General features: G+C 33.9%; 1 protein-coding gene across 7 annotated transcripts in view; it reads right to left on the bottom strand.

Moving 5' to 3' along the window:
• The window catches only part of SGCE (sarcoglycan epsilon), a 68389-nt gene that overhangs the window by 26981 nt on the left and 28848 nt on the right, over positions 1-12560 (bottom strand). For all 7 annotated transcript variants that reach the window (XM_072784122.1, XM_072784123.1, XM_072784124.1 and 4 more), the window contains 3 exons: positions 11918-12075; positions 5839-5911; positions 807-1005 (listed from right to left, as the gene is read on the bottom strand). In XM_072784122.1, coding sequence (XP_072640223.1) covers positions 807-1005; positions 5839-5911; positions 11918-12075 — 430 coding nt within the window. The remainder of the gene's footprint in view (positions 1-806; positions 1006-5838; positions 5912-11917; positions 12076-12560) is intronic.

Here is a 12560-nt window from a genome sequence, read left to right as displayed (position 1 = left end):
CTATATAAACTGTGATTTATTCCATTATCTCATACGTTTATAGAATGGGTTTTTTTTTAAGGCAGATCTGCTTCAACCTATAGGTTAAAAATTAAAGATCAAAGCGTGATTCGACATTCAATCCTCTCAATTCACCCAGGCATAAAAAGTGTCTCTTAAATTCTACAAGGGTGTAAGTCACACTTTGTAAGGCAAGAGAGTGGGCAAATCCCTCTCAATTGCACTGTCTCATTTAGACGCTACATCAAGTCTGAGGGAAGAAAGAGTACAATCCCCCTTGGAGCAAATGAGGAAATCGAGGCAAAAGAGAGTGCAGTATTTGCCTGATGTCACCCAGCTGATGAGTGACAAGGCCAGGCTTTAGAAATAGGTTTCAAATCCACTCTGGCCATCCGTCACCGACACATGGTGGAAAGAATGTTAAAGGCGAAGAAATAGTTTCCTAGAATAAAGTTACAGCAATCTGAGTGTCCTGCAGCTGATAACTGGAGCATCAATTTTTCTTTGAAATGCAGGGCTCTAAATAATCAGCCTCTCTATGGAAGGTACAAGAGACTTAGTGCTGTAATTTATGATGGTGATCCTGATCTACAATTAGAATTCACAGGACCTGGAACATCAGATATAAAGAACCAGTAACGTAACCTCTTTGTCAATATAGAAAATTGCTAGTGTTTTCATATCTTTACAACACCTACTTCTTATTTAAAAAAATGCAATAGGCCATCTTCCAACTATAATACATTTGATAAGATCACCATATTTAAAAATGCATATTTAAGGCAACGAGATAAAGGTCTGCTTACCCCTCCTTCATGTCATTAATGGGAAGAGGAACCCTGCCGCCCCTGTCTAGGGCCGATGTGATGTTTATGGCATTCAGACGCTCTGGCTGCCACACATTTTTCACTGCCCCAAGAAAGTCTCCAAGAACCTCGCTGGCCAACATTTCTTCTACATTCATATTTTTAATGAAGAATTCTGCTTGATATGGTAACGGGAAGTCTAATTTTGGTGAAAAAGGATATGCATATCATTAATGAAGAAGTCTTTTGAAAGAGAAACAAAAGAACAATTCAATATTGTTTATTTCTGTCATAATCCTGGCTTTGGGGAACACTACTAATATTGACTTTAAAGGCTTTCTGTATAATGGAGGAAATATCTAAACACATAACTTACATTGGACACAGAATTTTACCTACAATGTAATTAACCAAGGGATAGCAGAGCCATTTATAATTATAGGATTTGGCCAAAAAAGAAAAAAAAAAAAAAAACCTGCTAAATCCACTTCCAATTTGCCAGTGACCTGTCAGTCTCTTCGTCTACCAAGGTACCCGGTAGAAGAAGCATTTCCAGAACCCTACATAGGTAGGAGTAATATTTTGTATTTATAGTGTTTTAAAATTGACAGATCTTTTTCACATACATTCTCTTATTTAATCACTATGCCCCTAGGTAGTGCTATGCCCATTTGAACATAGAAGTAAGAGCAACACCTTTTCCAAATAGAGAAGACATTACAAAATATCCGTAATTGCTTATGAGTTGTTTATGTATAATTTGAAATACCATATTTTTAATATGTGGTATTACTGATCTCTTCAGAGTATGTTAAAATATTACTACTACTAAATATTGATTATATTTTTAAAAAATCTGAAATCATAGGAATTTTACTCTTTTGATAACTTCATAATTAAATATTCTAGAGAATTATATTTTAAATTTCCCACAAAATTCCAGATCTCACATTGTTAGAGATTTAGCTTTTTTCCTCTTCAATAACTCATCAAATTTCCCTCCAAAAAATTTTAATATTAGAATTTATTTTAAAGTAACCAATACAACTCAGACTCTCAGTATAACTAAGTAGAATAGACATAAATAGAATTTACAGTTGACCCTTGAGCAACACGATTTTGATCTATGTGGGCCCACTTACATGTGGATTTGTTTTTTTTTAGTTCAGTACTGCAAATGTATCTTAGGATTTTCTTTCTTTCTTTTTTTTTTTAGATTTTATTTATTCATGAGAGACACATAGAGAGAGGCAGAGACACAGAGACACAGGCAGAGGGAGAAGCAGGCTTCATGCAGGGAGCCCAACGCGGGACTCGATCCCGGGTCTCCAGGATCATGCCCTGCGCCGAAGGTGGCGCTAAACAGCTGAGCCACCTGGGCTGCCTTACGATTTTAATAATATTTTCTTTTCTTTAGCTCACTTTATTGTAAGAATACAGTATATAACACATATACAAAATATGTATTAATCGACTCATTTATGTTATCATTGGTAAGATTTCTGGTCAACAGTAAGCTATTAGTAGTTAAGTTTTTTGGGAGCCAAAAGTTATATATATATATATATATATATATATTTTCAACTGCTCAAGGGTCAGCATCCCAAACCCCTATATTGTTCAAAGATCAACTGTATTTCAGTTTCTCAAATGTTACTCTTGAACTTAAAAAATCATTCCCTACGTTCTGATTGTTCTATTAAGATAAAGAATAGCTTTTATTTGTTTAATCAAATTTCTATAATAATAAAAGATACCTTGTTTGGAATACTTACTATCCCTTACCAAGCTAAAGGGATTGTGGTGAATTATCCCATTTAACACTTAAAACCAAAGGGTGAGTAGGTACTTGCCCTGTGTATTCAGAGGGGGAAAACTGATCTTTAGAGGAACTCAGGATTTTACCATCTTTGAATTTGCCTCAGATGATTTTTTTTATCCTAATAGAAGCTGTGTATAAAGTGCTCAGTGGAGCTGCCAGCCTAGAATAAGAACTTCTAAAATAGTAAACTTAAGCAATTACTATAAATAATATGAAAAATTAAGCAATTACTATAAATAATATGAATAAGTTGTGTACTGAAATTCTTCCTTTAAGAGGAAAAGAAATTGTTTCTGACTATACACACATTTAAAGCCCTCAGCAGTAATTATACTTCATTTATCCTCTGATTTATTTCATTAAAACTCATATATCTGTAAAGTATTATACTGTTATTCAACAATTAAGTAAAAACTAAAAATTACACAATAAGTAACTGAAATCTTGATGAACTCATTTCTTATGAAGGTTCTTTAATACTAAAGGACACTTGATGCCAGAGGTGAAGTCAGGGAAGATGTTCAGGCTTTAGAATTTTCTACAGTGTGGTATCTCTTCCTAAAGATTGAGTTTTTCATGGCTCTAATCACAGAAGGTTCTTCATTCATCTTCTACACTGCCATTTATTCTGCATGTGATTTTGTTAGATTTGTTTGATGTATAGCTCATCTGCAGTCTTCTAAAATATGATATATTTATTCTATTTTATGTAGATAAGTTTCCTGTTTCATGCAGATACATTTCCTGTTTTATATAGCTAAACAGTAGCTTAATCATGCCACATTTTTCTCCATACTGAAAAACAGCCATGCATAAATATGCCATGAAGAACAGTTTCTTGGCAATAAATAATATTTACAAATAATACCAAATATAGTTATGAGTGTGCTAGAAGTCTATCATCCATTAATTTCACCAGTGTTTTTATAACCACTTTTCTAAAAAAGCATGCAAAACATTTTTCTTGTTTTCAGTGCTCCTTTTTGGAGAACTGTTACTTGGTTTTTCCTAATCCATGTGACCCTGCTTCGTGGCTCCTTTCTGAGACCCGCTGCCGCCACACCCTTAGAGGCTCTGGGCCATGCAGCTGCCTGCTGTCTACAGAGCCAAGCGCTACTGCCAGACCTACCAAAGATGAGTCATAGGAGCTTTCTAACTTTGGGGAAATCCCATGCCTGCTATATTTGGACATCACAGAGGCCAAGGGAACAGTAGGCCAACAGATTGGTGGCAGGCCTCTGAGACACGAAACCCAATTTAGAGAATCACTCTATGTACTCTCCTTGAGCTCCATGCTCTGTGATTCTACATGACTAATTTCCCATTAGGTCTCTCAGAGCAGGAGACAGTTGGGCAGGGAGTCAGACTGAGCATGATTATCCTGATATGCAACTTTTGCTATTTCTTTTCCTAATCTTATCTGGGAGAAATGGCACATGTGTAGGCAGGCCCTGCTCAAAGATGTCCATCCTAGTGTCCATATTTATGCTGTCTAGACCAGCAAGGATAAATGCATGCTCTCTGGTTCGCTGGTTTTCATATGTAAAAGGCAGCAGGGCAGCTCTGCCTGAAATAAAAATGGAGGCTTCCAAAACCTGTCCAGTGTTCCTACCTCACCAACACATCTTCAAAATCCCTGATTTAGATAAATAGCCCGTAAAGCCAACTTTCAATCCTATAGATGTCTAATAGTCTTCCATTAGTATCTGCTTGAACATTGGTGCCTGTGCATCAAACACCTATTAGGATGTCAGTATATTCTGTATCTACCAGTACTGAGACCAGACTTGAGGCTGTCTCTCAGTCTGTAAGGACTCCTGTACCTAAGAATGGGGAGCCCCCCTGAGGGCATTATGGTAAGGTTAGTGGTCCAAGCACAGTATAATGTAACCATACTACTACACTGATGAATTCCTGAGGAGAAAGGGAATTTTGTGATTATTCTGATCATTAATGGCATTCCAATTTTACAGGAATAACTTTAGACTGGGTGCAAGCATCCAGTAACAATTGAAGTTGGGAATAAAAGTCTTCCTGTTCCAAGCAGGAATACCTATCTAAAGACCACGGGAAGGAGAAAAGGACAGGGAATCTTCTGCCCAGGCCCACAGAACTAGCATTTGGACTTGCTTTCCATATATGAAAGTCACTTTAAATTTTAAACTAGCACATTGGTTGTCTGCATCTGATACTGCCGAAACCGGGGGAAAAAACTTATGTAAAGGGATTCAAATCTCTATGCAATCTCCCAATTTATGTTCTGCAGTATCAATTCTATATAAATTACTTCCTTCCATAAAATATAAAGGCAATTTTTTAACTCAACCTTTACTGAATTACCATGAATTCCAAATTAGTAGGTCCTAAAAAATGCTTTGCATTTGCTCATTTAATTGTACTCACAAATAGAACTATAAATTCCCTATTTAGGACACATAATTGTTTTAATAATTTTGGGATAAAAATACTGTGTCCGTTCTTCTTCTGTTACCCTCATAATGATATCTAGTATAGAGGGGGGTATCCCATGATACATAAATGTTAACTACAAAGTTTTTAGCAGTATGTACTTTTCCCAATAAAACTCCAAAATAGGACAGAATATTTGAAATAACAATTATTGGAATATTCCCCTATCCCTAACCTTCCAAATCCTTGAGAATCACTTACAATTTGAGTATATGTAAGTCCAAATTACTCTAGACTCTAGAAATGAATAATTAGCTATTTAGGAAGGAGACTGTGACCCAAATTCCAGTTTATTTCCATCAACAACTCTGCCTTCACATGTGATCAGTTTTAAAGTAAAATAATAAAACTAGCTACTAATTACTGATCCTGTATCCTACACTCAGCCCTGTGTTAAGCACATTTCAATTCTTAACTCATGGACTCCTTCCTTACCCCAGACTTGGGAGAGAAATGCTAGTCTTGGTCTCATTTTATAGATGATGAAACCAAGGCTTGCAGAGATAAGTGGCCTATGTGCTTGGGTCTCTATTCTGAGCTTTTCAGCACCATCACCCATCATGATATTTTATAACCAATTAAAGGTTGTTTAGCTTTCTTTTCTATACTTTACCATTTTGTTAGTTATATTAGGTATGTGGTCCCTGAAAATCCTTGACTATATTTTGCATAGATACATAAACCATAATGAAATACTTTTGTATATAAGAAAAGAATCAGCAACATATCTTCCATACGTACCTTCTGCTGACATTATATTAATTACCAAATTATGCCTTGCAGTCTCAAAGGTACGCCTATTGTAGGCAGTTATCTATTAGAAAAAGAAAATCATATTAAAGAAGTGAAATGTTATTTGGGAAACAAAATTCATTAAGGACAAAATGAAAACAAATTGTCGTTCTTTCCATTTTCATTATTTATGTACTTACAAAATGTGCCTTCTCCGGGCAAGAACAACTCAGAGCTTTTAGCAATGTTATGGGAAAATAAATAATTAGGCAAGTCTATTTAACATGCTAAAACAAAAAGTTAAAATCAGAAAGGCCCTTTTACAGAAGACCGTTAAGTGCTAGCAGCAATGCAGATGCATCATTAGTAAATGGATTAACCATTAGAAATTACTTACCACTGCCATTCTAAGATTTCAAAAAACCCCACAAAAACAATATATTTTTGTACTTTTAAATGGAGCTTGAGGATTACACTAAAAAGTACACTTAAAAAAAAAGCACATCTTTTGTGTTGCTTGTATTCAGTACTAAACTGCACACCAACCAGTCAAAATATGCATGAATAACCTCTTAGAAATCATATCTCACGATGGGAGTAGAGCAGTAAGGATCATAGTCTATAAGGCTCATGGCACATGCCCAAAAACACATATCAATCCCTTTGTAGAGTCAAATATTAGTAAACATTTGCAGAGCCAAAGAACTTACATCAAAGTCAACTCAGAATCAGCCACTGCAAACAACAAACAAAGCAAAGGCCAACAACAGGCTATGGCTTCAAAAATTAAGGAATAATTAACTTTATAACAGATATTAAATCACTCAGACAGGTCTACAGTACCTTAAAAACAACAAATGATTGTGTAATAGTCTTAGCATCCCAGCACTAGCCTCCTGGTAGTGACTGCAGCTGGAGTGGGCAGCGAGATAAAAGAGAGCAGGACCACACTGACTCAAACTAAAAATAATAATTGTGCCTATGTAAAAATAAATACCAAGGATTTTTACAGCATCGTATATGAGCTTGAAATGAAAGAAATCACACTTATCAGAAATAGTATTTGAGAGCGAAAGAAAACACCAGAATTTTGGAATACCTAAGTCCAACCCTTTAAATATTTCAAAGTACATATTCTGAAAAGCATATTACTGCACAAAGTTAAAAAGATTTCTCTGTCCCCAATCTGTCGAATTTCTGTTGGATTTAATGACTTCCTTGTTGCTATCTGTTGGGACACATAATCAACGAGGTTCATGCAGGACACTAAAATTAAGACTAGTCATTAAAATAAATTAGGAACTATTGTTCACAAAGAAGTAACTGAAAAGATGCAAAAAAGACTTGAGAATCTTCATGATTTCAAAGGTTTGCCCTGCAAAAAACTTAATCATATTTTCACTGGAAAGAAAAAAGTATTAATTTTCTACTATTTGTTAGAATATCTCACAGCTAAAACTCAGAAATATTAGACATTTTCAAGTCAGTGACAAGATTTTTATGGCTAGCCTTCTCATAATTATCACAAATTTCATTACTATAAATTTCATAAATTCTAATATTTTTTAAAGTCACAGGGTACCAAAAAGAGTGAAGTAGGTTTCATAAATGAGAAGAGAATTTTATTATCTGAATTTATATTTAATGTTTAATTTTAACAGCTACAACAGAACACAGTCCTTCTATCACTTCTAAGGAGATATTTAAATACAGTAACATTCTCAATTCTATTTTACTTATGAGAATGCAAGACCCTTTACAGCAGAGAGGTATCACGTGTGTATACTTTTTTGATCCCCTATTTCTAGAAAAGTGGCTGATCTATTTTAGATGCTTAATAAATATCTGCTAAATAAATTAATCTGTGGGTTTATATGATTAAATATGAGTTGAAAATATGCAAAACTCTGACTATATTAATAGAATATTTTTACATACTGTAAATGTTACTATATATGAATAAAGAAGTTATTTAAAGATAAATCACTACTTGTGTTAAATGAAAAGTGTGCCAAATTTTCACCGTTACCTTTTTAGCATATTATTTGACATATTCATAACATTATGTTAGTAGTATGGTATCAGAACATAATGAACCTGAGAATCTTAGCTTGACACACGTATTTCTCTCCTATCCCTCTCTCCAACCAGAAGTAGCCATTTTGAGTTTTATCATCCCTTTTATTTTAAATATAGTTTTATTATAAATGCATGTATGCTTAAAATATGTTGTTTAGTTTGCCTGTTTTTGAGCTCTATAAAAATGTTTAACTCCATGTAGCCTTTTGGGATTTGTTTTTTTTTATTCAACATTATGCTTAAAGCATTTATCTATGTTGCTGAGCAAGCTAATGTTCATTGTTGCTGTAAACATTCGGTGATACTGTAAAAGAGTGGTAGGGTGGCAGATGGTACTTCACTTGTGGTGAGTATAGCATAACTAGAGAGTTGTCAAATCACTGTGTTGTTCACCTGAAACTATGCAACATTGTGTGTCAAGTCTACTAAATATTTTTTGTAATTCATTATGTGAAAACTCCAAAATTTATTTATGTATTCTGCTGATGAACTTTTGTATATATTCTCTTCCTGATATACTTGTGGGTCTCCATTGCTCTGTGGATTTCCAGTGTTTTGCTATACAAACATCGTTCAATAAGCATGATTATCCATGCCTCCAGTGGACATTTGCAAGTGTTTCTTTTGGGTAAATGCCTAAAAGTGGGACTGCTGGATCATAGGGTAGTGGCACTCAGCTATGTGAAATATTCAATACTGTCTTCCAAAGGACTTATCCAATCCCCATATCCATCCTCAATGACTTTTACCAAGAGTAAACTTCTCGTTGTGGTCTTAATCTGAACATTTTTCAATACTGATGAGAGTAAGTTTTTTTTTTTTTTTTTTTACCTAATTGTCATTTATATCTTCTCTTTAGTAAGATGTCTGTTCATGTCTTATTTCTTATTTTCATGTCTTATTATAGGAGTCCTCTCTTATATTTTAGATACATATCAATAGTCAGCTATATATTTTTAAAATACCTTCTACGAGTTTGTGGGTTGTCTATTTTTTAATGGTTTATTTTGACAAGTTTAGGTGACAAGTTTAGTGTAGTAAAATTTCTCAATCTTTTCTTAAGTAAAAAATATGTAGGAAAAGCTTCCCTACTCCAAACTCAGAAAAATATTCTTCAACATTTTCGTATAATAGTTTAATATTTTGCTTTTCACATTTAAATCCTTAAACTATCTAGACTTGAGTTTTATATTTCCTATGAAGTAAGAATCTAATTTTGTGTTTGCCATATGGCTAACCAATTCTCTGAGCACCATTCAATAGACATCCTTTTCCCCGATCATTTGCGGCACCATCTCTTCTGACATATATCATTGTTCCAGATGGATCTGTTTCTGGGTTCTCTATTCTATTAATTGGTTAATTTGTCTATCTCTGTATCTATACATCTTTGTGAAATTACTATAGGCTTATAATAAATTTTGATGTCTGGAAAGGAAAGAAACCTTTCCCTCTTCTTTTTCTTCTTTAGGAGTATCTTGATTGTTCTTGCCATTTACCATCTTTTTTTTTTTTTTTCCATTTACCATCTTCACAGATTTTAGAACTAGTTGACACTGGTTTCATGAAAAAACCAACTGTAATTTTTACTGGAATTGCATTGAAGCTATAGATCAATTGGGGGAAAGTGATGGCTTCATGAATTCAAGTATTCCTATCCCTGAATGGACTACCTTTCCATTTATATAATCTTAGTATTAAGTTTTATAACTTTCTCCATACAAACTTTGCATACCTTCTGATAGATCTATTCTAAGTACCTTATAAATTTTGTTGTTACTAAAAATGGTATCTTTTTAAAACATTTATTTTCTCAATACTTATTTTTCATGTATAGAAATAAAACCAAGTTTTTCATATTGATCCTATAGCTTACTGCTAGGCTTTCCTAAAATTTTAATAGTCTAAAGACTCTTTATAGCATTGACAATTCTATTTCTTCCCTTAAATACTTACAGATTATGTTTTTTTTTCTTTACTGCACTAGCTAAGATTTCTAATATATTCTGTAATAGATGGGGTAGAAGGTTCATTCCTTTTTTGTTCTTCAATTTTTTTAAAGATTTTATTTATTTATTCATGACAGACACACACAGAGAGAGGCAGAGACATAGGCAGAGGAAGAAGCAGGCTCCATGCAAGAAGCCCAATATGGGACTCGATCCTGGGACTCCGGGATCACACCCTGAGCCAAAGGCAGACATTCAACCGCTCAGCCACAGGCGTCCCTGTTCTTCAATTTAAACAGAATTCCTCTAATGTTTTGCCAGTTAAAAAATAACATTTGCGGGCACCCCCGGTGGCGCAGAAGTTTAGCGCCGCCTGCAGCCCGGGGTCTGATCCTGGAGACCCAGGATCGAGTCCCGCGTCAGGCTCCCTGCATGGAGCCTGCTTCTCCCTCTGCCTGTGTCTCTGCCTCTCAGTCTCTCTCTCTCTGAATAAATAAATTAAAAAAAAAAACACTTATTTAAAAAAATGACATTTGCTATTATTTTGGGTAAATAACCTGTATAACTTTACTGAATAGTTTTTAAAATTATTTTGATAAGACAAAATAACCTTCTTTCTTATATGTATACATATTTCTATATCTATGTAGATATACATATCTATATATTCTATTTCTATATCTATATATTTCCATATCTTTTATCTACATTGTCTTAGAAAGCAGATTATTGATAGAAATCATTGAAAAGTAATGTTAATAACTTAACTTAAACTTCAATTCAAAAGAAAAAACACCTTCTCTTGACCAACACTGGAAGCTCATATAAAAGTCTATGGCTGATTAAAACTTTGGAGAAAAATTCAAAGCATGTAACCCCCTCAGAGTTTATACCACATAGAAAATATACCACTCAGGACCTATATAAGCTCCTGGAAATTCCATTAGTAGTTCCTATGCTGTTGTCCTGGTCACTACTACTAAACTTTGTGGAATTGATGAGTTAAATTAGAGTCTAAAATCTAGAATCCTGTAGGAATCAGGATAAAACCATAATAGGACTGTCCTGCCATTAATCGCCATCATAATTCTGATTTTGTTGGGTATAATGGACTGGGAAACACTTCTAGATTTTATATCCATTTATTTTTTTAAAACGTATTCATTCCCATTAAAGTTTCAATGTCAGTATTGTCATTGCTATTGTTTTAATTTCTAATACCTTTCAGGTATGATGTTAGATACTGCCAAAAATCTGATGAATTCGAATACCACCTATGTCTTTCAGAATAAAAGCTAAACCTATCAGCATGGCTTATGGAGCCCTCAAAGATCTACCCCTACCAACCTCAACACCTCTGTTTCCATCATTTGCCCTCTGGGTTATGTCCTGCCTTCTAGCCCCAATTAGAGTTCTCTAACATCATGTGTTTTGGGTTTTTTTAATACCTCCAAGATTCTAATGTGGTATTTCTTCTAAGATAGCCTTCCTTCTACTTGTGAAGTGAATTCCTATTTACCTTTTACAACTCTGTATTAACAGTACCTTCTGATTAGAATCGTTATGATGATTTGACTAACAATGGATTTCCATTCCAGTGCTTCAATGCCAATGCCTGGACCAGAAGACACAACAGGACTCACCTCTTATTCATTTTTCTACCACAAGCAGTTATCATAATACTTAGCACATGATAGGGGCTCATCAGGTATCTGTTTAAAGACTATATTTCAATGAACATGAAAATTTGAAATTAATATATAAAGCAAAAAAGTGTTTCCAGTTTATATTTATTTTCTTAAATAGAATTCATACTAATCTACTTCTTTTAAATGTCTTTTAATTTTTTTACACTAACTTAGACTGCTCCTTTTTATATATAAAAACAGAAATAAAGACCTTTGTAAATGAGCAAAAAGGAATGGTTCATTTCCAAATGCTATCTAATGTGTTTCTATGTATAAAATACTGAAAACCACTGTCATAAATTTTAATTTCAACATTTGAAACTCAAAATACAAAAAAAAACTCATAATACAACTTTGTTATAATTAAATTACCTCAATTATTGTTGGTTTCCCCACATTTTCAGCTGTTGGAGACCCATATAGGACTCCATCGCTATACGGTGTCCTTTGGATATATCGAAGCCATCCAGGTCGGTCTGGGTAACCCATTAAATTTGTGTTAAATGTTATAGGATCATTACTAATCTCACCTAGATAAGAAGCACAGAATTAAGATATAAAACAGTTATTTTCACACATGTTGCTTTCATAATTTCAATCAAAATATTTCTAAAATCTTTTTCTTACATTTGTAGCAAACTAAATACACACCAAAAAAAAAAATCCATCTGGTAATTTAGATTAGAGCCTCAAGTAAAGAAAAAAAATCTTTTTGGTTGTTTAGTTTGCCTAGAAATCTCATGCAACGAAGAAAGCAGTCATATAATGTCTTTGGAGATTTTGTTTTCTTTCCTTTTCTTTGATCACAGAGGAGTGTGAAAGTTCTGCCAATGAGACAACTATCTTTCAGGAAAATCCCTTAATGGTGCTGATGTATTCATTCTCTTGAGAAGCCTTTCATAAAACTCTGGACACTCTTGAACTAGTCTCAAAGAATATCTCAAAATTTTAAGTGTCATCAAAACAAAAATAATGTAATTTTAAAATCTTGGAGAATGAGTTGCTAAAGATGTTA

This window comes from Canis lupus, chromosome 18 (genome assembly GCF_048164855.1).
Source record: "Canis lupus baileyi chromosome 18, mCanLup2.hap1, whole genome shotgun sequence".
NCBI lineage: Eukaryota > Metazoa > Chordata > Mammalia > Carnivora > Canidae > Canis > Canis lupus.
Note: the sequence above shows the minus strand (reverse complement) of the source record. Positions and strands in the feature narration are given on the sequence as shown.